This window comes from Osmerus eperlanus, chromosome 13 (assembly GCF_963692335.1).
Source record: "Osmerus eperlanus chromosome 13, fOsmEpe2.1, whole genome shotgun sequence".
Lineage (NCBI taxonomy): Eukaryota > Metazoa > Chordata > Actinopteri > Osmeriformes > Osmeridae > Osmerus > Osmerus eperlanus.
Genome location: NC_085030.1, coordinates 8,729,570 through 8,757,565, shown reverse-complemented (window position 1 = coordinate 8,757,565; position 27,996 = coordinate 8,729,570). Strand labels below are relative to the sequence as shown.

The following is a 27,996-nucleotide window of genomic DNA, read 5'->3' as shown; positions in this document are numbered from 1 at the left end:
GATTTGAAAAATGCAAAAACAATTTAAATATTGGCAGTCTTTATTTGAACAAGACCAGGAAATGTTGTTTAATATACCTTTCTTTTACAATTGATCTTCTATGTCATTCTTGTTTTTATCATAACATTTAGGAGATTCTCCGAGTAAAAATTGTATGGATTGTTATGGCCTCTTTCAGAGACTTCTAAAACGGCAGCTCAAATATTTACACATTTTGTTTTATTGTTTTTCAGTCTCTTTTTCTCTGGCAAGAGGCGTTCTGAGTACCAGAGTCAGATGAAGGAGTATCTTGCCCACCAACTTCATCTGTATTTTTCTTTCCCAGAACTAAAGGTGCTCCATATTATTGATCAGGCCTGCCCAACCACATTCCTGGAGAGTTACCATGCTTTAGGTTTCTGCTCCAACCTTAATGTAACATATCTAGTTATAATAAGAAGCTGGTTGATAAGATGGATCAGGTTAGTAGTACTGGGCAAGGAGCAAAAACCTACAGGATGGCAGCTCTCACGATATGGCTGTCCTGTTAAAGATCAAATAAAAAGGAAAATCCTGCCTGGCCAGCAGAGCTGTTGGTTGGAAAAGGCTGCTGCCTTGACCCTCAAGCACTGACATTTACCATCCTTGCCCCCACCCCACCCCCCACCCCCACGCACACAAATTGGTTAGGTTTGAAAAATGAGTCTGATAACAGATACCCCATAAGTTCCCCCTAATGACACAAACAAGCACAACCGTTTGAAAAAATATATAACAAGATGATGTAATAGGTCTCAGAACTCAACAAAAGTAGGACAAGAAGTAAAGCCATGTGAGTTGTCAAATGACAGCATAGATATTTTGTGTGGGCATAGGTATGTATGAGGTCCCTTTCATGGCGTAATCTCTTATGTCCTAGATCCTTTTGAGCCCTCTTGACTGGCCAATCATAACTCTAGGGGGCATTATGTCATTAGGGGTTAAAGCTGTCTTTAAATGTACAATATAAATGAAGTCAAAGATGCTTCTGGCACAAGGAGGAACTAAAGAAGAGGCACAAAATGTCTAAAGAAATCAGCCCTGTCCAGACATCACCATACATACCATACAATCAGCCAATATGGTTCCGAAAAAACTGCAGATAAGATAATCTGTTTCTTTTACAGAATTCATATGTAAAACAGGTAATCTGATATCCATACAAATATTTCTGTTAATTTGTAAAAATTATTAATATCTTTTCATCTACAAATATGCATATCAATACATTCTGAATACTGTGTTTTTCAGATATTTTTGTCATTTCTAGAACCATGTTTGTAAATGCTTTAAAATAAACATGCAATTACATAATTTACTGTACAAGAGCAACTGGAGGGTAATGTGAAAAATAAAATATCCATGACTTTCTGGACCACAAGAAACTGTTGTGCTTGTCAAGTCATCCGATAAAAGAAACTCAGTGACACCACCTTGGAACACCTAGACATCTCAACTGACGTTAGAGACGATCTGACATTTCCTGCCACATTTAACTATGTTCTTTTCTTACAATGAGAAGTAGCCAAAAGCATACCAATGTTTCATTGTACACATCAGACAGGATGGTATCAAATTTATATGCTATGAAAACAAAGAATTTGAAACAATTGGATGTGAGAAGGGACCTTGGTTGACAGACTTTGTAAGTCAACACATCTCAAAAAGACATGTCAATCAATCAGAGTAAAGAGGTAAATGTCTATGTGGGACAAAGAAATGCCCCAAAAGCTCATCTGTTCTGTACACAGACCTCTCCCACCAGTTCCTAAAATTAGCTGTAAAATTCACTGTAGTACCGAATATATATATTTATATCCAACAATGACTAACAATTAGACCACATCCTCCACATAAAACCCTGTTACAATTTTCTTTTATACCATCCACGTTTCACTCTTCTCCGATTTGAATCAGAGTTGCCTTTTGTTTCTCTCTTTTCTGATTCATCTCAAACATTTTGGACATGCAAGCCCCTCCCTGTCAAGGCCACTCCTTTATCAAACACGCAAGACTGTACAGTCTGCTCTGAGCTCAACCTATCAGACTGACTGTGACTCAGGGATCCAGGCCTGGCAAGTGTTAACTTCGCCTTCTTTAGGGGTCATGACAGGGGAGTCCCTCCTCTCTCGCTGTTCTCTACGTTGGGACTTTCCCCCCACCTTTCCAACTCCATCAGACACTTTCAATTTCAACACTGCTAGTTTAAAAAGGACTAAAAAAACACACATGAGGTATGAACTCAGTGAACCAGTTGAGTGTAAATACAGGTCGGACGCCTGGGATGTGATACTCCTCACTTCCTTACTCATACATACTGAATTGTATGCACAGCATGGGCATGCAGAGAGCACTAAACCCTCACCAACCAGGCTCTCCTCCTTCCAAACCATGTCAATGTTAGCCCTGGAGCTTCATTCATTGTATTTTTCACAGAGCAACCTGATTTATGTTCTGTCTTGCTCTGAAAACCGGTCCAGAGCTTCAAGACATGTCGTTTTGCTCCTGTCAGGTATTTGTTTCCCCATCCCTGACCAGCCCAAACATATGGCCAATGTCTAAAAAGGAAGCGCAAGCACACACACAAACATGCACAACAAAACATGAGTACATGCTACATCATTCCTTAGTTGATCTCATAAGGGAAACGCATTGGTGAATAGATTCAGAAAAGCACACACACGCACACACGCTACACAGAGAGACACAGACACAAACACAGGTACTCAATACATTCATACGAACCGCGCACTGCTTCCTTTTCAAATAAATCGGAATAACAACCATTTAAGGGTAGCAATTAAACTATGAATAGTGGGATATAATGCTCATGTGGTGTGACAAGGGGACTCCCTAGAACTGATGTGTGGAACTTAAATCGGGATAATATGAGCAAAAAAACATTTTGGAAGAATATTGTATCGCTGTACACTGATGTCCATTTTTATAAACAAACAAACATTTTTAAAGTGAAGTTATTATAATATTAATAACTCAAGAGTCTTCCCCCCCCCCCCGATGGCAAACAGACCGAGGTCCTGAAGGCAGTCTTATTTAATGTCTCTCTGACAGTTTTCCCCTTTCTCTCCGTCTGTCTCACTTTTCTTTCTTTTTGACTCTCTCTTTTCCCCCTCGCTGGTCAGTTTTATCTCCAGAGGGGGGCGAGCACGGCCAGGGCAAACACCAACAGGGCCATGCTGCTGGGTGCCGTGGCGACGCTGGCGGGGGCTTCTGGCTGCACGTTGACTACGGGGACCACGCGGGGCTTGACTGGGTTAGGCGGAGTCGAGAAGTAGATGTCCCGGTCAGCCTCGCAGGACGGGGAGTCACAGCCACTACCGCTTTCCTCTCCTCCTCCGCTCGCATCCTCATCTGAACACACAGACAGACAGACAGAGACAGAGACAGAGAGAGAGAGAGAGAGAGAGATAGAGAGAGAGAGAGAGAGAGAGAGAGAAGGGGGGAAAGAGAGGGGAGTCAGTATGCTGCAGAGACAAGGATAAGCACAGGAAAGCAAGCCTGGTAACGGCCGTTGGTACTTATTCCTTACCATTGTCAATGGAGATGTCATTGCCACTGTGAGCAGCCTTGAGCCAGCTGGTCATTTCCTTCAACAAAGCAATCTGGGTGCGAATCACAATGTCTGGCTTTGTGATGTCCACCTCCACATCAGGGTTAGACACCTGATTGGCCAATCCATTACCCATGACGACAGACTCGTATCTAAAACAGAGAGGCAAAAATTAATTTTAGAATCTCCATGTCGACAGAGGGTGGCATAAAAACAAGTCTCTCCCTCTGATCTTGAAAATGTCCCCACTGTTGCAAATTTCCCCACTGTGGGACTAATAAAGGATTATCTTATCTTATCTCTGTCTCTCTCTCTCTGTCGCTCTCTCTGTCTGTCGCTCTCTCTGTCTGTCGCTCTCTCTGTCTGTCGCTCTCTCGGTCTGTCGCTCTCTCGGTCTGTCGCTCTCTCGGTCTGTCGCTCTCTGTCTCTCTCTCTCTCTGTCTCTCTCTCTGTCTCTCTCTCTGTCTCTCTCTCTGTCTCTCTCTCTGTCTCTCTCTCTGTCTCTCTCTCTGTCTCTCTCTCTTGATATCCCAGCATCAGTGGTACGGTAAGAACCGGGCACCTCACCTGCTCTTAGCGGTTCCGTTCCAACAGTCGTCACCGAGGGTGATCCTCTCCCCGACACACACAGTGTCTGGGAGCGTGGACCAGAACTTCTTAGCATGCTTCAACTTCTTCTTCACGTCCGTTACCTAGACAGAGTAGGTGGCAAACGGATCAGCAATTGTGCTCAATTTACCATATTTGTCCATATTTGACTTTCAAGTATGTTGCCTACGCCAGGGCTGCCCAACATTGTTCCTGGAGAGCTACTGTTCTGTAGCAAAAAAACAACAGAAGCTTAGTTGTCCATGAACTGGAAAGGGCAGCTCTGCGCTACACCATCAGTATGGGTGTTTGTGACAGGTATTGCTCAGTAGTAGAGAACTGGACTATGTCCCTCACCAGTCTGTCCAGGCTGGTCCCTGCGGCAGTGGTGGGCCTGGCGTCGGGACTGTAGGGACGGAAGCGTCCGGTGAAGCCTGTTTCCTTGACAGAGCGCCGGCTACGGAAGGCCATGCTGGATTTGGGCTGGCCGCACCCCTGGAAGACCTGGGTAGAGGTTGGAGTGAGCACAAACTCACAAAGCAAAGATGTGTGCGAACACACACACACACAGTCTTTACTAAACAAATTTGAAAACTACCTTTTGTGAAACTTGCATGCTGTTTTCTTGCATGTTCATAATGGCTTCTGAGATCTTCACGTCGATGGGGTCCATGACAGACTCAAAGTTAAAGGGCCCCTCCAGTCTGTCAGCAAGGCTGAGCATGGCATCTAAAACACAGCCACGAACACATATGTATATACAACCACATAGTTATTACTTTGCTTTGGGTAAAGGATGCAGTTTCTTTACATTTTCAAATTCTTTCTAATTTAATTTCTAATTATCCCTGTGTTGATGTTCCCCACTTCTACCACCAGGGGGGAGCACACAGCAGGCTACTCAGTGTGTTAGCTGAAAGGGGGGTTGTTAAACGGTTGGGGGTGCTGAACAAGGCACCTAAATTAAGCTGCCACACAAGGAGGCAGCAGACACCCCCCTAGTGAGGAAAAGAGGTTCAGGAGAAAGTAAACTGTGCCTATACAGCCTGACACACACGCGTACATATGCAAGTACACACACACACAATCAACTATTATAAAAACTAGTGATAAGATACCAGCCATGGCAGTTGGGACACTAATTCACAGGACAAAGGGCAAAACCCCAAAATAGTAAGCCACCTGTATGCCAAGTCAAAGTACCTTAAGACTCATTCTAGTAGTCAAGTATAGAGTCATTGTTCCTCTTACCCAGGAAGTTGTTCCACTCGGTGTCGAGGTCCGCCTGGTTGGCCAGGCACCCCCGCATCACGTTGAGACAGTAGTTCTGACACGGCTTCAGGGCCACCTGGCCGGAGCAGTATGGACAGTACAACATCTTCATGGCTGCTCGCACACAGCTGGGGGAGGCACTCACCTGGAGTAGAGGTGGAGGGAGGGAGAGAGGAGGGCACAGGGGACAGTTACCAATGGAATGTAGAAAGACAGTGAATGTGTCCACAGCTCCTTTTATCTGGTCCTACTTGACAAAAACAGACAAACTGACACACTGGAGCCCTCATAATTCAAATGTTCTCAAGCTCTGCTCCTTAAAATATAAATCAGACCATGGCAGTGGTGGTTGAAGGTTTATAGCGGGAGTCCAATGTGCAGCAGCTAATGATTAGTGACTCACACACACACACCATCCTGCCAGGACTGTTGTAAAACCGTTATGTCACTCAGGCATAACATCAGACCTCAGCTCTCTCTTTTCTCACACTCACTCACACACAGTGTTTCCACCCCAACGGAGACATATAGGTCAGAAAAACCCTGGGATATGGAGTTCACTGTTTATTGGCCCGCTGCATTATGTTGTCATACTTCACCTGCAGTCACCACACCTGCTGAGACAGCACAGAGGGCCCTGCGGATGAAGGAGGGGGGGGGGGGGGGGGCTGTGTGGTCGCAGCTTGACTGGCTGCATGTTACCCCCCAACACCCAGATCCTGCTCAGCCCATACACAGCCCCCCCCCCCCCCCCCCCCCCGTGTGTCACATCACCCGCCCGTTCTCTTACCGTGGAGACTTTGTTGACCACCTCGGGCATGAGCAACAGGCCGCGCGTGAAGGTGCGTGCCGCCACGAAGGCCCGGGTCAGTTGGAGGCGGAGCTTGCGTGGCACGTCTCCGAACGGCTGCAGCTGGTCGGTGTGCTGGCTGACACACTCCATGTACGAGTCGCTGAACTCGTACTGCACGTTGACCAATCGGAACATGCGTTCCAGGAGGTCGGCCCAGAAGTCCGAGAGCATGGCGTCCAGGTTGACGGCGCTGCTCCCGGTCACGTAGTAGCGCTTCAGCGCCTGGAAGAAGTTCTTGAAGAGCTCTGCGTTCTGGACGTACATCAGGCCGTACGTGCGGACGAACATGCCGTTCAGAGAACGCTCGGCGTTGTCCAGCAATTCCCGGAAAAACTCTTGGAAGAAGAACAAGAGAATAGCGGTTAAGTATTAACATTGGCTTTCAGCTATCAAGATAAAAAATATTTAAGATGGGATAGGCTTGGCTTCATTTTTAAACCCAATTAGATAGAGAATTTTACTGTGGTGACTTTTCATATAAAAAATCTGAAATTAATTAGACAGATTTAATTATATCTATCTGTGGGATTGTAAATATAACAAGATTTTGAGACACACTGTGATTGTATACTAAACAAACATTGTACACATTTCCATAAACAAAGAACGGAAAACATTAAAGATGGCTGTTTTAAAGATGTTTTCAACCATGTCATTTCTATGACAGAGGGAGAGGAAAATTTGAAGAAGCACAAACAACCATGCTTCCATATATACGACAGCAGGGAACACTGCCACGGACGGCAGAACAACCTGCTTGGGAGACCATCAAAACAGACTGATGTTTATTCCAGTTGACCTGTCCTGGATTCCTGACTTCAGCAGAAGTCCTAAAACCTGGTCTGTATGGGAAGAGAAACAGTTGGAAATGGAAGAAGAGTTGGGGGGGGGGGAGTCTCTTTCAGGCAATGTGGCTGAAGGCTGAGCATGGGAGCAGAGCTGCCTCGTCCCTGTAGACTACACCATTCAACAGAAATGTCTCTCCACATCAAGCCGCTTCAAACTGACCACCATCAATGGCATTTTTCTGTTGTCACATTCCATTGGCCTTCCTTTCTCCCCAGCTTCTCTTGGTCTGTCCCTCAGAGGCTCTCTCAATAGGATTACTGAATAATGCAGCCCCGTCCCCTCCCCGAGTAGGGGACCTGTACCCCCCTCCAGCCCCACATCTCTCTCTCCCTCTACTGCTTTCTCTTCATCAGTTCCTTCAGAGGGCTCTCTTCACTAGAGACAGGGAACAATGACCTACTTCATCCTGAGGAATGTCCATCACCCCCCCCCTCCACCCCAAATAATCCAGCCCCCCTCTCCCACGATCACCCCCCCCCCTAACCCACCCCACCACCACCACTTTCTTAATCTGAACAAAATGAGAATTCCACACTCTCCCCCCCACAAAAAAAATTCACCTCACTCTTGCATGCACACACGCATACACACACCCCTTTCAGTCTTTGTGTGGACTGAACTCTCCCTCCTTCTGCTCCTTGTATACACAAAACTTCTGTCTCATTGCAGTTTCTCTGGGTGCCCTCTGTTCCGCTTTGAAATGTAAAGTTCCCATGCTCTTTCTGAGGGAGTCACCAAATGCTCCTGAATCTGTCACCAGGACACACACACACACAGTCCCAAAGCAGCGCTGTCACTTCCACTTCAGACTGACGCACTAAAAAGAAGAAGAAAAAAACTAGGTGGGGGAGGGGCGAAGGCAAGGCGGGGGTGGTTTGGAGCGGGTTAAGTTGAGGGCTTTTTTAACTCCAAATCCCCACTGTGTCGCCAAGGATACCGGAAACACTGCAGCCCTTCCATTTACCTCCCCCCAAGGCCCCACCCCACCCCACCCCTCACACACACACACAAAGACAGGCGAGAGGGCACCCAGCTCCACACTCCATTCACAGAAATTAAAACAAAAGCCCCCCCCCCCCCCCCCCCCTCTACGGAATGTCATAGTAGCCACAAGTTTAAAGTCAGTGAAAGGAGCCATGGGACGAGGAGGAGAGACTGTACTTCCATCTTCTGTCTGTTCAGCCCTCCTGATGATCCAACACATCCAACTCTGTAGCCAGGCACAGGAGCGTGAGACGTGTCATATGAGGTGTCACAAACCTTCCTCAGGTTACTAACTTTCATTTAGGAGACTTGGGGGGGGGGGGGGGGGGTTCTCTGGCTGAAGTTAAGAGCCTGTATGAGACCAGCGTTACACAAGCATCTTGCATCGTCATTAAAAACGGTTTATGACATCCAGCCATCTGCCAACAGGCCGCGGAGCTGCTCGCTCCCTCAAAAAATGTGCCGCTGCAGCCATTGGTTTAAGAAAATGTGGGTGAAAGGTTGCAGGGAGAAGGAAGGAGCCTGAGTGGAAGTGTGCGTGAGTAAAGTCCTCCTGACAACCAAGAATCATGTGGGACAAAGAGACAGATGACCGCCAAGACTTTCTATATTCTCTCCTGTCTTTTTCCCTCGCTCTCTCTCTCTCAACGTTTCTCTGCATTTCCACACTCAAGAGCCCCGATGGTGGTCACAATCCATCACTCCATGAAAAGAGTTGACCATTCCCCCCCCACCCCCCCTTCCCTTCATGTTGGACCTTGTCGCCCCCCCTTCTCCTCCTGCACTCCCCCCAATCTCCTCCCCCTGCCCTCCCGCACCCCCTACTCCTCCCCCAGCTACCATAAACCCTGCTCCTCCCAGTACCAACCCAGGCAGTAATTGCATCCTATTTGTGCCAATTAGTCCTTGAGCTTCTCCCTTTTCTTCTGGGATTCCATCCCTCCTGCTGTGAGCAGGCTGCTGTGAGCAGGCTGCAGTGGTGGATGGATGCGTCTTGATGTGTGGGTGGGTGGAAAGGGGGGGGGGGTGTTTGTGTGTGTGTCTGGGGGGAAGGGAAGGGCTTAATCCCAGTGCTTAACTCCCAGACATAGCTGCACTGGACAGGGTCAGTGCAACTGGACAGACAGACAGGGACAAATCCTGACCAATGGAGAGCGGGAACTATTTCTGGCCCAGCGCTTAATTGGCCATGACTCCTACCTCCAGGCGCATGACGAGGAGTCTGCTTAACCACACACACCACTTCCTGAGTTTGTTTGTGTGTGTGCACTCCTATGTCTATGCAGCTGTGTTTATTCCTATGTATACTGGTGAAAATGAGCAATTAGGTTGCGTCATCATCATTACCATCTCCAGTCACTGTAAATACAATGCAACCCACTTCCTGTCGTGGATCCGTCAGGAGGAAGTGCCTGCTCCAGTTAGCTCAACGTGAGAACAGGAAATGTTGGGAAAGAAACCTGAGCCTGCCACCTAATCTTGGTCTCATACTCCAGGTGGAGGAGAGAGCACAGCAGGGCTTGTAAAGGTACCCCACATCTAACAGCTCTGAGAAACAGGCTGACCAGCACACACTCCACCCAAACAGAAAAGGGAGGAAGAGAGAGAGCTGGGAATGAAAGAGACAGAGAGAGAGAGAGATAGAAAGAGACAGAGAGAGACAGAGAAGAGAGAGGAATGGGCAGTCAAAGAACAAATGAAAGAAGAAAAGTGGTTGCTAGCAGTCATAATAACAGAAGATAAAATCATGAGCAGAAAGGAGAAGGAAAGAGAAATGAATTGTGTGACATAGAAGAGAAAGAGCATTGGAGGGAGAAGGGGGGAGAACAGAGTGAAAAGTGTGGAGAAAGAGGAATGAAAGAAAAAGAGTGATGGGACAAAGGGCAGTGAGAGAGAGAGACGGAGGGGGGGGGGGGAAGCTCAAGCAGCCACTGCATTCCAACACGTCAAATTCCTGTTCACATCTGGCTGCAATACACATGCTCCATGTAACTGACTATCCTTTTGTCACCCCCCCCAGCCCCCTCTTGTTAAGGTCTTTCACTACACGTCCCAAACCCCAAGCAAAACATGTGAAGACTTGGGGCTGAGAACACATGACAGTGTGTTTGTGTGGCAGGAGTGTGTGTGTGTGTGTGTGTTTCTGATCACAATCATCCCATCACCCTCTCCACCCTTCCTTGCCCCAGTATCTACCCCCCCCCAGGCAGTAGCTGGTGGTAGTGGTGAGGTTGGGGGGGGGGGCCTGGGAGCCCCCCAGCAGTGACCAGACTGTCCCCTTCCTCAGTGACTCAGCACAGTGACCAGACTGTCCCTTTCCCCAGTGACTCAGCACTGCTGCACGTTCCCATGCATCCTCCCTACAGGAGAAACCTGATCCAGATATTTACAGACACGCGCAACACACAGAACAGGAAGTATGTGCAAGAAGGGCCCTGTGAGCGTCTGCGCGGTCCATCTGGGAGCAGGCCTGGCTCCCCCAGCAGGCCAGGAGAGAGTGGAGAGGGGGACACGGGGACCCAGGACATAGACGTTGTGAGACAGGTGGAGGGGCCAACACACACAGACTGGGTGTCTCTGCTCTGGCAGGTGGGAGTGTCTGTCAAAACCTCGCTGCACAAGGGCTGCAACTCTGCAGACTGAGCATTGACTGGCAGTAGGAGATAAGCAAGGGATCAACAGCCCAGTACTCTGTGTGTGTGTGTGTTTGTGTATGCGTGTTGGCAGGGAAATGTATGAGTGCGCCTAGGAGTGAAAACCAAACCAGCTACAACATGACTTGTGTGTGTGTGTGTGTGTGTTCCTTACGGTCAAAGTGGTTGTGTCTCTGTTTGAAGGTGGTCTGGAGGTTGTTGCTGAGGTGGGAGACTGGGGCCTTCAGGTCTGAGTGGCTCTGCTGACTCAGCTTCTCCTCCATCTCCAGGGTGCAGCAGGACACTCCCCGGGGACACACCTTCAGCGGAGCTCCTGGAGGGGGCGGAGCACAGGGTTACACACACATCACACCTCTATACCTCTGTTACACGCACGTAACGCACACACACTCTTCTACAGCTCCATCACACGCACATAACACACACACACACACACTTCTATCACACCACCACACTCACTTAACAAACACACACACACTTCAAGACCTCCATCATGACCATTCTTACACAAGCAAGTGCATACCAACACACATTCAGGTGCGGCAAGCACATATTGTCTTCCCGGCTACGGTCCAAGAATTCTTCAGTGGCATCTTGTTTTCACATCAGAGGAGAAATGCTGATTTACGTGTTTCAGTTTGAGCCGTTTTATTCTGCCCACATGAGCGGCTCTGAGCCCCGGTCAGTCCAGACGCTCTACACTGCACCTCTACAGCTGCTTCTCATAGGAGACTGACAGTGTGTGTATCCCAGAGAGAGAGGGGGGGGGTTGGAGATTGGACTGACATAAAGCAGGATGTTGAACAAGCTGACAAGCTCCGGGCAGACACTGTCCCAAGACGTTCTGCCTTCTCCGACTGAACAAAGTGACCGTTCAAAATGTAACCGAGTCCTCTGGAGTTAGAACAAGTGTCTGAGAAAGGGGTGGTCGGCGTGAGCTCAACATCCCATTAACACGGGGGTGAGGTCGGCCGTGGGTAGAGGAGGCCGAATGCAAAATTGCAGCTGCAATAATGTTTTGTTTTTCTTTCTTTCTAAACACGGCTGTTGGACTTTGGGGAGAACACAGGGGTCCTTTCACTCTGCCCAGGCTCCATGAGCCTGTTTGGTTTCCCCCGCCTGCACCAAGCGACCCGGGGCCTACGCGCCTGCACAGGCAGCCTCCACACCGTCGTCACGGGCAACACATTGCTTTCCTGCACAGAGAACATTTTCAACTGAAGTCCCCACCTTTTCATACTAAATGAAAGTCAGCCGTAAGGCTGTAGCTAGCAGACACTTGGCCGCAGAACAAGAAACCAATGTGGGATGTTAATAGAAGACCTACATCTATTAATTCCTATTCAGCCCCCCCAACAGCTAGACTAGTGTGAGATGAAGATGTTTCCTGTGGATACACGCCACACAAACATCGTGATCACTTACGCAAGAATCAACATCAAAATAAACAAATAACCATCTCATACATAAGACACTGATGCAACTGTCAATGCAAAATAGGGACACAGAAAAAAAACTGAGCGTGCTGAGTTTGAGAGCAGCTTAGCCTATATTAAAATATGAATCTCTTCACAATGCACCAAAGAGAAGGGAAGACACCACCAAACTAGTCCCCATATTTCAGGGACAAGGTCAACACACCCAGATTTGGCAACCACTACCTAAGCACATTCACACATCGCATCACTGCCCAACACATACCTCTTTGTACCAGCATGATTGGAGGGGAGAGCGACCCAAAATAAGCAGTGGGCACACTACACACACTACCTATATACACACACACACACACACACACACTACCTACACACACACAGCTATTCAGTCAGCACTCCACCAGGGCCCCTGCTTGCCACAGCAGCAGACACTCTCTGAAGGGATTCATCCATGAGGAAACTAGCATTAGTCACAGTGTACAAATGAGAACCAGACATGTATTTCTTGCCACTGTCTCTGAAATTGAAAAGCCTTTTATGAGGTAAAGTGCATTTGGCATAAAGGCAGCCCGCCACTCAAATCCCCGCGAATCAATTGGGAAATGGAAGACGCATTATGCCCATTCAATAACAAATAAAGTCTTTGGTTTCGAAATGTTCAGTCCTTCTCATGATGCCTTATGAGGAATCTATTGCTCGTTATCAGTGGATGTGAAGGGTGACAGAGGGACTTCCCAGGAGCCTTTGTGTTTGGGGGGGGAGCTGGGTAAAACACTTTGTCACAGACGTGAGACCCTTCAAAGACCTCGTTTGTCTCGCTTCCTAATTACATGGGGATCCAAGGGGTGGCATTGTTCAAGTGTCAATCAAAAGGAGAAATGAGTATTTATGGTGGTCAAAACAAGAGAACATAAGCTTGTAAACAAACATGTGACTGTGTGTCATGTTATTCATCAGTGCTCCCGGCTTCTCCTTTGTGGGCGACCACCATTCTCTTTTTAAACGCCTCATAAAATAAGTCACTTCCCTTTGACGTTCTAACCAGGGTTCTCAGGAAGGATGGTGGGGGAGGTGAAAATGCATGGTGGACAAAACCCAGATTAGACACCACACCGCCCCCTATGCCTGCCATCATGTGGCCCTGACTGGCCCAGACGGAATCCCCCCCTGCTCACCTCACCCTCACCACCCTGCAGGCTTAACCGCCAGGGTGAAAGGTTAACAGCCACTCCTCTGAGAGAGGTCCTGTCCCCTGACCCCTCTGTCCACCAGCAAGTTCACCCACCACTCACACAAACACACAAACACACATACACACACGCCTTACACCCCACACAAACAAACAGAGATTAACACACACTGAAGACCACAGATATACACACAGCTATAAAATACTAAATGACACACACACACACACACTCTCTCACACACAAACACTCTTAGTCAGAAGTCATAAATTCCCCAGGGGATTATTTCAGTCCGTAACTCCAGCCGCCACAGAGACCGCTAAAAGAGCGCCATGAAGGAGGCCCTGGGGTCCCCGCCTGCCCCCTGACCAACGACCGGCGTCTGTCACTAACGTATCACAGCAACAGTCCGCCAACCGCTCTTCACACCACACCCCTGTCTGGCTGAGGGCACACACACACACACAACTGAAGCCACCAACTAGATTCCTGTTTAGATTACAGCAGCAACAAATGGTGCTGAGGTAACACATGAAAGCAGCACACCCAAAGAGGATACGGATGTCAGGAAAATAGCTTGATTATCAGTAAATTGCTGTCATTTGCCTGCCAAAGTGTCATGTATCCCAGCCCCGAGATTGTGAAATATAAGGTTTCACTCTGGAAGCTCTCTTCCTTAAGTCAGTCACTCTGATAGCTCCCTACAGTGGATGCGGAGGAGGTAAACATGGCCTGGAGCATTACTCACACTGAAACTAGTGTAAATCTACACGCCCTGCAGTCATAACACCCTCTCCACCCCCTCTCTCCCTGCTCACCCCCAACCTCACCTCATCCAGAGCTGTAATTATCCCCAGGCTGGAGGAGTGGGACCATTTGTCGGGTAACTTTTTCTTCTACTTGTTTTTTTCCTCGACTGCTCCAACGGTCCCTCCTCCACATAGCTCTGACTGAGATATAGGTCTGTTGAGGACTCAGGGTTGCCATGGCTGCCGATACAAGGTTGCAGTAACAAGACTGTGACGTCTACTGACAAAGTGATTCCATCTTTGCCCGATTGCTCCAAGTATGATACCTCGAATGCCTCGCAGAGGCGAATTACAGGGGAGGGAAATTAAGTCGAATGGAGGGGAAAGATAAAAAGACAGCTAACCACTAGATATTTCATTTCTAAAATGATAGCAATTACTTTTCAGAGGGTTGTTCTTTCTCCAGTTTGTCATGTCAGAGCATGTTGTCAGGTACTGCTCTTCTCCACCATTCCTGCATCTCTCTCTCCCCCCACCTCTCCCTCCTTCTCCTCCTACTCCCAGTCTTCGTTCAATCGGAGTCAAGTCAGTGCCTCCGTAAATGTCTATACACATCTACTTCAAGTCAAGCCGAGGGATAATCATTTCCCTAGGAGACACTTTAAAATCCACCCAACTCGAGACAAAGTCACTGGCACGAAGCTTTCCCTACTGAGCTCTGTGTGAAACTGGAAGGTGGAACACTAGAACGTTCACCCGACATCTGAACACAAGCCTTCTCCACCAGCAGCTCTGTTTCTGCAGTGTTTCAAAGGTTAAACAGAGGCCCGGCTGAAAAGGCTCAGTGTTCCTCTGCGTCTTTGGACAGCGTTTCAAGATATTCAGGGAGACCTTTCTAAAGCTTGATCAGTAGACCGCAACCACTGTCCCACTCAACCGGAAAACAGATGGAACTCTATTAATACATTTTAAACATTAAGGTAAAAGCAAATGTTAAAAAGCACACACACACACACAAACCTCATTGCGAGGTTACCACCGCAAGGGGGAAAATGTTAAACAACGTTCTCCTGTAACCGGAGACCATTATTAGAGACTAAACTGCTCATATGGAGATCATCAGGGCAGGGAATTACTTTCTCCTTCTCTCCCAATCCACCTCACCTCCCTTCAAAATACTGGCACGACAAGTTTACAGCAGTTTGGACAACCTCATAACGCTTCCCATCCTTGGGTGGACTGACTCGGGCAGCTCTGAACGAGCCAAGAAGCTCTAAACAAAATGGAGGCAGCCGAGTCAGGGGCCGAGTCATTAATACGGTAGCTTCAGCTTGTTCTATTCCTCTTCTGGGCCTGGCATTTCGGACTCAGCAGCTCAGCAAAGCGCAGCTGTACAATGGAGTACCTCGTCTCACTTTTATGAATGCGCTTACTCCGCATGACTGGTACACTGACACAACAAAGTGCCCCGTGTATGCATGTCCTTGTTATGAATAAGTATGGAAGAGTGTCGGATTGTGTTATAAATGATGGAGCTACACTCTCATGAGAGGGTGTCAATGTAACACGAGTTCGAAACCTACTAGCGAATAATTACTTATCACGTCACATGGATCCCCCTCAACGCCAGGCGAGTTATTGGGCAGACCCCCCACCCCCCCCGGCCTGGGGGGAGGGCAGGTGCTGTGTTAACGAGGAAGTGTGCTAACGAGCAGGATATCCCACGCCGCGCAGACATACAGCCTCTTGCGGGAGGGCTGCAGGAAGCAGCTTTCAGCACACAGACACCACAGCCAACCCCGGGCCGCTCTCGCCCCGGCCACCATTGCCGACGACGTGAGAACTTCCTCTGTGGCTCTGTTGTGGCCAATCAGAACCATGTGGATCTGCCATTCTGTTTCGATGACGAAACAGAAAATGTGGAAACAGAACATGTGGACTGTGCTCAGAGTCCCGGGTGTTCTCTTGGATTACTATGTAACCATAAAATGACAGCATAAAAGCATGACTCAATGTTAATACAATACCAGAGTTTATTGCATGGGAGTACCCATTTGTGTGGCGTGACCAATTATTTGAAGGGTACATCAAGAATGCAACAGATACTGCTGAAAACAACTTTAACCTCAATACATGTGGTTAGAGAAGTCACACAAAGTTAATGATTAGTTTTGTATCGTCTGGCTGAGCGAGTAATGAGCATCCCAGCTGCCACTCTTTGCCGGGGCGGAGAGACAGGAAGTTAACTTTAAAACCAAGCCACCAGGTCACAGAGAGACACCGACATCCTTCACAGTCCTTTCAACAGTAGTGGGTGCAGACAGGCCGAGAGAAATAGTAGCCTGCCTTGTAACATGCGCTTTGACTCGCCCTTTTTAATCCATTTAGAAGAATGCTCCACATTCCCTTATGGGTTCAGGAGCTTAGGTTAAGGAGAATTCAATTTGGAGAGGGAGATATTTTACAGTTAGCATAACTAGGCAGCCAGCCGCAAGACCATGGAAAGCATCTGTGAAAGAAAATTATGTTTCCTTAAATAAATCAGGGATTAAAATCTCTCACAAAACACAGCTGTCAAAACACCAAACTGCCAGGATTTGCTTTTTTGGATGGCACGACATTGATAAAACTGAATAACATGAAGGAGCAGAAGTCAGGGTGAAAACCATTGTAACACTGAGCTGTCTACTCTCCCTCACTACACGGCCCAACACTACCTGACAGCAGTACCGCCTGGTCCCAACACAAGCTCTTCTCCTGTCTGGCCCCCCAGTGGTGGAATCAACTCCCCACCTCCATCAGAGACACTGACTGTCTCTCCACCTTCAAGAAAAGGCTCAAGACGCACTTGTTCCGGGAGTACAACGGTACTTAGGAATGGTTCGCTTGACCCGATGTTAGTTTCCTCAAGGATCACAATGACTCTTGCTCAGAGACTTGTTGCTCTTGTGGTTAGTGGTAACTGATTTAAAATTGTTTGTACTCGCTGTGATATATTGTTTTTTATTATTGTTGCTTGTCTTTTTTTTCCACAGGTACACTTGCACTTATAGCAGTTCATGTTGTTTAATTGTAACTTGTTTAACTACATGCTCGTATGGTTCTTCCCTTTGGCACTTACTTTGGTTGTTCACAATGTGTGCTTCATGTTTTGGCTACTCGCAATGTTTTGTGGCTATCTTCTTGTTATGATCAGTGACCTATGCACTTTGTAAAGCTCTCTCTTGGAAGTCGCTTTGGATAAAAGCGTCTGCTAAATGAATACATGTAAATGTAAATGTAGTACGTCTTAGTAACACCGAGAACAGGTCCCCTCCCCATTTATTTGGAAATTTACCATGAAATCTTTTCCTAACTAACTAAAACACCCTGTTGTAAAAGAATGGAAAAAAAATTGAGAAAGGAATGCATTCTAACTGGTGCACAGTCACACACACTGAGACCCATAAATCCTAACCCCCTGCCACCAGAGTCCATCTCTGATTGCTAAGCCAGTCAGGGCCTCCGGCCAATTAAAACTCTCCATTTGTGAACATTCCAAAATGCTGTCATCCATGAACATTTACCCAGAAGCCCCTGGGGAGATTCCACAACATGGCCCTGGCCTCTCGCTCTGTGTCTGTTCCCGTCTCCCTCCCCAGCCCTGCGTCTCCACCTTTGTCTCCCCACACAAAAGCTCCCTGCCTACACCACTTCCCAGGTCACTGCTTTGTCAATGATTTTAACTTCCCCACATACATTTAAAAAGTCACCAAGCGGCCTACGCTCACCAGCGGAGCTGCTCACACCAGAACACAGAAAACCCTGGGAGCTTCATGAGCTTGCAGTTGTATTCCCGTCTCATCTGAATGCTATAGGAGGACGGTTCTGGACGGTCGGATCTCTGCATGTGAGCCAGCGTTAGGTAAACATAGTCAGCCTGGCTGAGTGGTGAGGGAGTCGGGCTAGTAATCAGAAGGTTGCCAGTTCGATTCCCGGCCGTGCCAATTGAAGTTGTGTCCTTGGGCAAGGCACTTCACCCTACTTGCCTCGGGGGAATGTCCCTGTACTTACTGTAAGTCGCTCTGGATAAGAGCGTCTGCTAAATGACTAAATGTAAATGTAAATATGGTTCCAGATTAGTGAATTACAATGCAGTGTGAACTTTATTCCCATGTAGCGTCTGAATGTAGATGAGGTTGTTGGTACAGCTGAAGAGAGATGGGTTCAGGTGGTAGCTCCCACCTCTCTCTGTCTTGAAGGGAAAGCACTATTAATATGTGTGTGAGTGTGTGTGTGTGTGTGTGTGTGTGAGTGAGTGAGAGAGTGTGTGTGTGTGTGTGCGTGGGGCAATGTGAGTGTCAATGTCGTGTTCGTTTACAATGGTGGATCTCATTGCCGAAGAGTACAACAGAAAGAAGAGTGGAGGACATCGAACATCTCTGGGGACTCCTATGGCAGACAGCTACACACCACAGACAGCTACTCACAGACACAAGGGTGGGCCAAACCACCCATGACATCACTGAAAGAAAAAGCTAAAACCACCAGCACTAGCAACCTGTGCAACAAACATCTAGTGAATCCATTCGAGACAGAGGATGTGATTTAAGCTAAGACCGTTAATCCAACATTTCTCTGTGCGTCCTTCTTCCAGGTATGGGCCTTTTATGAGTGGTTGAGTTTCTCCGTTTGATCTAGGGCCTCTACCGTGGATTACAGCTTGGCAGTCTGGGGCTGTGTGTGCGTGCGTGCACACACAAGTGTGTGTGTATGTGTTTGTGAGCGTGTTATCTCCCAGCTTTGCAGAGACAGGCCGAGGTTTTGCAGACAAACGGAGAGGACAAGTTACAGCACAGCGTGATTATCACAAGGGAAGAGAGGAGGAAAAGGAACGAGGCACAAAAGATCTTCCCGTCGACTCTTCAGTAGCCCTCCCTTTTTCCACTAACTCACAGCACACAAATGAAAACAGACTTTAAAAGAGGGCCTGAAAAACACTATTTACTTAAGGCCAAGTGCTTTACCATGGGAGCCTTACACAAACAATGTTGGGCTGTCAAGAGAAATGGACTACTGACTTCTGTCAAGCTTACAAATGTGTCCTCACTCAAACATGCTTCACAGTACCAGTAAATCAGTGTTTTGGGCCTTTCTGGATTCCTTTTTGAAACTGTTTTTTTCTTCTTTCTTTTTTGTTGAAAACGTACATGTTTTTAAAGCAAACCATCAGCACGTATAGGCAAGAGTTCAAGAGACATCACAAAAGGATGAAAAGAAATGAAAAAAGACAATACATCGGCAAGATCCACCATATGAGTGCCTTTCAAGTTCTAACACACAAACAATACATTTCATCCTAGTCAGTAAAAGGCTAAGCGCACCTCATCAGGACAGGGGAAGTCTTTGACAATGTTTATAACAGACATCCAAGAGCAGCTGAAATCCACCAGATGTTGAAGGCAGGCAGGACAGGCCCGGCGAAGACCCCCAGGCAGAATGAGGTCAGGTACAAGATCAGGTTTCTGGGCCCTCAAAGCTACAAAAGGGCAACAATGATTCTGATATACCTGTTGGGCTTCAGGAAACTGGACACCCAGCGTAGGCGGTGGGAAGAAAACCACTCATAGCCAACTGTCAAAGGAAGCTCGAAAACCTAAACCTAAAGGTAGAATGGTTTATTGAGCTTGAGTCATGGACTCCTCGGCCCTCTCCTCACCGATGTGGACTGAATGTCAATAAATCATGGCAGATATGAGTCTGGTTGTGCCGCTTCAATAATGTAGATGGGTTCTTTCTCCCAGAATGTCTGTCTCTGGTTTCCTCACAAAGCCTAGTTTTTCTTCCAGGGAGAACCAACCTCAAACTCACCAACTGGGTGATTTGGGAGCTTTGGAGCCTTTATTCAAAAAGTATTTGATTCTTTGTGAAAGTTTCTCTTTTTTCTAATTGTACCTTAGCCAGTGGGACTACTGCCGGCGGTTGGCTCATGTTTTAAATTTGGTTTTTGACGACCAGTTTTAAGACATGGCATCACCTCGTCAGTCAAATTCCTGGAGCTATGTGAAAAAGCCAGAATGCCTCCCACAGCTTTCTAGTTTGGCCAAAACATTTAGTTTTTAAAGCAAAAGCAGAAGACCTTTGCTTCTCTGCTTCAAATAATTATTATGTTATACATTTTCAAGAGCAGACTACAGAGAGAGGGATTAGGTAATTAGGTGACCTATTAGGCCGACTGTACTTTGGAAAACTGAGTTAAGTGTTAGTGGGAGCCTCATCGGTGGGAGTCTTGATGTAGGCCTTGGGAGTAATTAGCAGGGATTCCATCTCATCTGGCCTGGACCCAGCACTGGGGTTTCAGCCCAAACATGCAGTAGAGTCCCTGGCGTTTGGCCCTAACGCCTCTCCCCAACCATAGAGACCTTTGGAAACACTCCCAACCTAATCATCACCATAATCATCCTGGTCATCATCATACTCACTATCGCTGCATTTAATAAATCGTGACTGAATTACACAGTGAGTTCCATACTGTCCTTGGTGCCTCTTCGGAAGGCTAATAGGATGACTTGAGTGAGTGAGGAAGTGAAGGCCTGTAAGGGCTGAGTGTGGGCCAGCCAGCTAGGAGGGTCAGGGGGTCCGGCCTCCACCCTGCAGTTTGGGATCAGTGCCTGCAGCCTCGCTCCACACTCCTCACAGCTGGCCGAGTGACACCAGCTCCGAGGGGATCGACACAAAAGAGACACACAGCAGCTCACATATCAGTGGAACAAAAAAACAAAAAAAAAAGATATACACCACCCACCACCTCCCGCATAAAGGACTTCCCCAGCAAAGGGGAGCGGCAACGTGGAGCAGCGCGAATGTATCTGAGCCACGCTGCAACAGCGTTGGCATGGGAGCAGCGGCATGTCTGTGTGTGACAATAGCAAACGACAAGTCGCTGGTATGCTGAGGCATGACAGCAAAGCCTGGAGGAGACGTGTGTGTGAAAACGACAGCAGCAGCAGTCGGTTTTGGCACGGAAATCATCTGGACAGTTTCCCACACAGAGAAACCCGGAGGAGAAGATAGACACAGACCGAGAGGGGGAGAGAGCTAACAAGGGTGAGGGAGATTGATAGGGAGGGAATGAGGGTGGGGGGAGGGAAGCGAGGGACTGCTGAAGAGGATAAGTCTCTGAAACAGGGTGTGGAGAAGGAAGGAAAAAAAGCAGCAGGAAAGTGATTGTAAACCATTATGTTGAACTGGAAAACCGAGGGATTCACCAAGGCGTGAGGAAGGAAGGATGGGGGGAATAAAGGGAGGAAAGAGAAAGACAGAGCCCTCTCAGGAGCTGTTAAGAGTGCAGCTCCTCCGAGAGGAAAAGGCAGAGAGAGGGAACTGACATGTCAGTCAGGAAGAAGGGGGGAAGAAGAGAGAAAGGGAGAGAGACTGCCGACTTAACAGCATGCAAACAGGACGTGTTAACAAGGAGTTTCAAGGGGTGCTCCCATCAAGCCCAAGTGTGGAAAACCACAAACCCAGATCCAGATTCCTCCTCACGGATCGCCTCAGATACACGCAGTCCCCTACATGAAGCTACAGCCCCCCCCCCCCCCCCATCGAGAAAACATGCTCCGTGCCAAACTAGGAGAGAGAGAGGGAGACACATGAGTGTTCAATAAAGGCCAGAGGCTATTGAGAGCAACAGGCTATATGTCCCTGCGTGTCCTTATGGGCGTATGAGTGAGGGGGAGAGAGGGTGAGTCACAGCCCATGCATCTAGCCTGGAGCCATGTTACTTTACTTCCAACTCCCTTGAATTCCCCGAGCCTGTGTCACACACTAGCTCTATCACCAACTCTTAGTCAGTCACAATTCACTGAAAACCCCTGTAAATCTCTCTCTCTCTCTTTCTTCCTCTCTTTGTTGTTGTTGTTCTCAGTTTGGGGGCTCCCTGTGTGTGGGTCTTGGTGGTCCGGTTTGGAATGTTGCAGGGAGGGGGGGGGGGCAGACTGGCCAAAAGGGGGGTGCCCCATTGTTCCTACACACTGCATCCACCCCCCATGGGATTGGGGTGGGGGTGAGGGAGGGCAGGCAGGCGGGGGAGGGAGGACAAGAGTGCAAGCCTGAGCTGTGGCTGGGGAGAGATGGCAGAGAGTGTGGACGTTTGCTCTACAGAAGCTCCCATTCAGCTGCTGTTGTGGATGCAGCAGGACGAATGCCGTCCAGCGCCGGCAGAAACCGTCCAGCTTATCCCATGGGTTGGGAACATGGAATAAACTGCTCAAGAACAGAGAAGGGAGAGAGAGCACGACCCTGCATGCTGGGTTGGGTCCTTCCTGCAGAAGACCTTGCTCGGTGGAGGATTGATAAGGCTGTTTGTCTCTGAAGAGTGATAAGGAAGCCGCAACGGAGGTCAGAGCAGAGCTGGGCGCCATCAGAAACACAGGTCGCGGAGCTGCCTCCCCAGCCCCGCGCTACAGGAAACCGATAAGAGAGCTGCCCGCCACCCCAGCACGCCGCCAGACACGTGGCCCCCCCACCTCCCCTTCTCCCCGCTACACTGTTTAGGTGCGTAGCGGAGGTGCTTTGAAAACCAAAACCATTTTTCATGAAGGAGTAGCTCCCTCTAAGATCAGATGTGGCCTGGAAGGTGCTCATGCTTGAACTGTTAAAACAGGAGTTGAGCCTTGAGATTCAAGGTTAGTCAGTGTACATTACCTGAGATAACCCCCGGGCCTCCACAGTCCAGCCGTGCTCTCAAACTCCTCACCAGACACCCTAACCCAGTTAATCATTACTCACTCCCCGACTCCCTCACTCTTACCCAGTCCCTCACTCCCACACTCCCTGACCGACTCACTCAGCCCCCGTCTTCCCCGGTCCAGACTGGTTCCTCATGGCCTTACACCTTGTTCCACACTCAGCTACGTGCCTCACTTCCTGTTTGCAGCCTTCTTCTCGTTATCAAGCTGTCTGTCTCTCACAGCTCCAGCAGCCGAGCAAGCCCCAGGTTCACAAGACCTCTTCCTCATGACACCCAAACTCAATTACGCACAGGAGCCTTGTCAACAGTTACCAAGGAGACCGACCGCATACACAGACCAAGGCAGAGCAACAGGAACCATCTCATTATCTAGCTGCCATTTTGAAGCCTCTGATTATTGGACGTTTGCTCTTAAGCTAATCAGGAAGTAGACCCCAGATATTGACCAGCATCTTAGACTACATAAGCAGAATGACACTGAGACAGAATGAAAAGTGGCTGACTAGTTATCAACTATTAACTACTGGTCTGGTAACAATAATCAGGGGAGACGTGTTTCACAGTGTTTTGTTCATTAAGATTCCTTCTGGATTTATCTACTAACTCAAGATGAGCAGTTACAGTCTGGCTGGCAGGTGGTAGGTGAGATGGCAGTTGGAGGCAGAAACCGATTAAACTGACAGAGAAAACTGCCAACTGAGCACACCCTAATGACACGACTGCTCCAAGTCATGATAGGAAAACAAACACATGAAATACAATAACCGAATAATACGTTGGTAATACGTACAGTCATCATGACATATTCTCATATAAATAAATTCAAGAGAAAGAACTGCTTGGTTGCGTCTTTAAAAGTTTAACAGGGGTGACCTTGAGGGATAAAACAAGATTGTAGCCCAGTAGTTTATTAGTTAATCATTAAAGACGTCAGAACAGTGGGACACATTCAGACTGACCCCAAAAGCACACTCCCACAAAGACTGGCCTCCAGCAATAAAAGCCTTGACAGACTGTGTCCCAGTTTCCTCATCTTATCTTATCTTCTGAATGTCATCGCAATAACACAACCCATTATTTACCAAGCCATAAAGATGCATGGGGTGCTCAAGCCAGCCACCTACAGAGACCTGTTGGGGGGAGGAAAGAGACCACCACAGAATGGCTCTGGCTCTCTGAGAAGCCAATGTGCTGAGGTCATAGTCGCTTTGAGTTTCAGCCATAATGTGCCGTACTGATTATGAGCTTGGATGTTCCTCGTGCAGATGAGAGGGAAATGTACCCATAGCCCTCTCTCCACTTTGATCTTGCCACTGTCCCATACCTGACGCATGACGTCAGCTTAGACTCCCAGTGTAAACCAAAGCAGATTTTTGCTTGAGGAGCAAAGACAGATATAGAAAGAAAAAGGGAAAGTCAGAGAGAGAGAGATAGATAAAGAGTGAGAGAGTAAGAGAGAGGGAGAGAAGGCAGCCCTGGAATGAGGAGCTGTTGACATGGTAGATACCAATCTGGTCAGTGTTAAGCGCTCTGTTTTCTGTCTCTTTTGAAGAGCATGTCCCCCAACACCACTGTGCACTAAAGCACTTGACACATACACACACTTGCTCAACATGTACGCCAGCGATCAGACACTGAGGCAGTGATTTTATCCGACCCACATATATTCTCTATCCATGACTCACATGCACACATATGCACGCACACACGCACTTGTCTTTTTTTGTCATCCGTAGGGTTCCAGCAGGGTTCCCTATATGAGATTAGAAAAAAGAGTAGAGTGGCAAGAGCAGTCTCTAGCGAGTAGAAGTTATCCTTTATTCTCAGTGCAACTCAAAATACAATAACAGCCGGGACCCCGTTACAACTGAGTGGAGATCAGAAATGAGGCCTTAACTAGCACCACGTGAGTCGAGTGCAAGATTGGGACATGGGATCAAGACTGCATTTAACAATCAAGTCTGCTGTTACTCCAAATATCACTTCATGTCCAGGCATTGAGTTTGTCCATTACAGTTTCTATTGCATTAAAACATTTCTATGGAAGCTTAGCCTGGATTCCCACTGAGCAATCTCTAATAGGAATGGTTACCAACATTGTTATCGCCGTGCCTTGAGTCATAACAAAAGATGCTTGTGGTTTGAGAAGGGATACATCTGCAATAAGAAGCACAGTGTAGCACAGTGTAAGTCTCTGATTTATGGTTATAATTTTGGAGTTTAATAAACACTGATGTTCAGGTGATGCAGGGTTGGAGTGTTTGTGGGGAATGGAATGATTAACAGCAAATGTCACTGTTGTTAACTGACGATAATAATGATTATAATACCCTTTCTGATTCAACTCGGAGGAAAAAAGCACACAGGTTGGAGGAAAGGGCAGGGATGAGACCTAATTTCCTGTGTGCGTCTGCTGGGCTGGTGCTGGTGCCTGGCTGATGCACTCAGACTCATTCAGCGAACGAGGAGAAAGAGTGTTTTGACTGGCTGCAAGGTGAAGTGCTACAACTGTGAAAGCCAGAGACAGAGGAGGGAGCTCAATTAGGCTTCAGCCTCCGGGACGTTTTTTCCCTAGCAACGCCAAACATTGTTATCCTGGAGCAAGGGACCTTTGTGTCCCTCTTTTGCGCTTGGAGAGCCCTAGTCCTCTGACGACAGTACGGCCTGGTCATTTTCTCTGGATCAATTATCTCAGTCTCTCTCCTATCGATGACAAAGAGCTGCACGTTGAGGTGGGCCCTGTCCAAGGCCTAGACAGGCGTGGGCCGGGTCTTCATTGTGTGGGGAGACACGTGCGTGCAGCACACTGAAACCTTCTCAACACAACTGCCCTCTATAATGGCCCTCATTCAGAACCATCACAACAAAACACAGAGATCCACCACAATAAATGCAGACATGTTGGGGTACACTCAATGGTGCTTTCCATGACAATGACATACAACCACAAGACAAAGAGCCAACAGGCTTGTGTGAAATGCGAAAAACTAGTCTTTGGTTACCCTGAGGGAGCCATACAAGTGAAATTCGAATGAGCCAATTCAGACATGGGGAGCATTTTCCATGATTGGAAGGTGTCCTGAAGGGAAAAAAACCACCTCAGGCATATGTGGCCTTGCCTGAATTGACTTTTTTTTCATACCACTCTTTATGATTTAAACAGAGTGTTACATAAAACAAAATAATCTTGAGGATTAATTGACATGTAAATATAACAGTACCTGGCAACAGTTGTCATGTCTATTGGATCCATTTCTAAACTCAAACCAAATTGGAACGGTTGCCTATTTGTCTATGCAAACAAAACTACAAGTCAAGAGCAAGCTGCCTGGAACTAACGACCAGTGACCAAAACGTTACAACACGTTGCAAAACATGAAATGTGCCCCCAAATAAATGAAAGGGGGAACACGGAAGAAGGGAGGGATTTAAGAATGCGAGTCATAGGGAGGAATTTCTTAACCCCCATCCCCCCTTCTCCGCTCCTTTCAATGCTTCACTGTAAGGCCATGTAAGAAGCCCCCCCCCCCCCCAAAAAAAAAGAAACAAAAAAGTTTCACGCTGAACTCCTAAACATTCACTATTTTTGCTACACTATGGGGTGGTAGACTGGTTGCTGCACTTACACTGGTAACACAAATAACCTGCCTAAAACTCTCGGGTAGAAGGGGAGGGGGACAGGGGGTTACTGGCGCTAGACTCCCGTTCAGAGTAGACTAATGTTACAATGTTTAAAAAAGACCGTCGAAAACGGCACTGTAAAAGCAGGCAACGTCTGAGCCAACTACTGTCATTTATTCAATCAATATACTTGCTTAAAGTCACGACTTCAATGCCATCGGAAGCTTGGAGGTAAACAGAGGCCCTGTTGCTTGTACTGCGGTTGAAGTTTGTATATTGCTTTAGTTCCTGTTGTTGTAATTCAGCAACAATTGTTTCCTATATTGGTGAGTATAGGTTTACGCACCAGCCTACATCCGAAGTATATCCGAATTAAGATACAGGAATGGGATACATAATGAACCATTCATTAGTCACTAATACCAATTAAATCTGTCACTTGGTATTCCACAGATGGGCCTAGGCCTTATCTTTTCATTACTGGCCAGGAAAAGTTCAAATTGTGTAGTTTAACTTCATTGACTAACAAAGAAGAGACATGCAAGCTGGTTTCTCACATGTGCAAGGTATTACATTGTTATATCAGGTATGATTCCTGTTAACAACTGAGAAGATGCTTCAATCAAGTCAACTTCAAGAATTTACCAGCCTAACAGAGGAAGCGACAATTACACTGTGACATATGCCTGAACACATTTGGGATTATTGTAAATAAGAAGGCGACCTTCCAGTTATTCATGAAAAAGTATTTTGCGAACTCACCATGTATCCCTTTGTTAGGAACATCATTGGCGTTGAAGCCCTTGGATCTGTATGCAGCCTTCACTTCATTGCAGTTTTTCGACTTCGACTCTGCTTTCGCCGAAACAAAAAGCAAGACCAATGTGCATAGCGTAGAAAATACTAACATTGTCTTCATTGCGGCGTTAAAAAAAGTTGTTTTAAACTCGCGTTTTAAAATTTAAAATAAAATGGGCACTCAGTTGTAAAGCTAGTACTGAGTTTCAACTCCCACGTTGAGTGTCCGCATGGAGAAACGCGCTGATTTCCTTGCACTTCGCTGGCTCTAAAAGTTCGCGCAAAGCTGTCTTCATTCACAACAGTTCTTTGGCCACCAGTGAAAGTGTTTAAGTACCAAAAATGGTTAGGGGGAAAGTTTAAAAGATATCCCCTTCAGAAAGTGGCTTTTCTTCTAGTCTTCAAAGTGTAAGAGTTCCAGACTCTTCCAAAACATAAAGCATGCAACAAAACATTGGATTAAAATAAAATGTTTCACAAGTGAGTACACCAACTAAAAACAACAGCAACACGATTAAAAATGCTCTTCAAAAAACTTGCATCCACTTTTACTTAAATTCCAACAATGACGGGACAATCAAAAAGTTGCCGAAAAGTTTTTTGCGATCTTCAGCGCGCTGTGGGTGCTATACAGATATAGACCGTGTTGTCTGCGTGCTGAAGTCCAGAGAAAGCGCCTAGCAAA

General features: G+C 47.3%; 1 protein-coding gene across 1 annotated transcript; it reads right to left on the bottom strand.

Moving 5' to 3' along the window:
- Positions 1–22: 22 nt before the first annotated feature.
- gpc4 (glypican 4) lies at positions 23–27,996 on the bottom strand. The gene is made up of 9 exons (XM_062476754.1): positions 27,276–27,996; positions 10,944–11,102; positions 6,240–6,637; positions 5,429–5,594; positions 4,776–4,906; positions 4,535–4,681; positions 4,157–4,281; positions 3,569–3,741; positions 23–3,390 (listed from the first exon to the last, which is right to left on the bottom strand). The coding sequence occupies exons 1-9, from the start codon at positions 27,430–27,432 to the stop codon at positions 3,164–3,166; spliced, it is 1,683 nt and encodes a 560-aa protein (XP_062332738.1). The 5' UTR covers positions 27,433–27,996; the 3' UTR covers positions 23–3,163.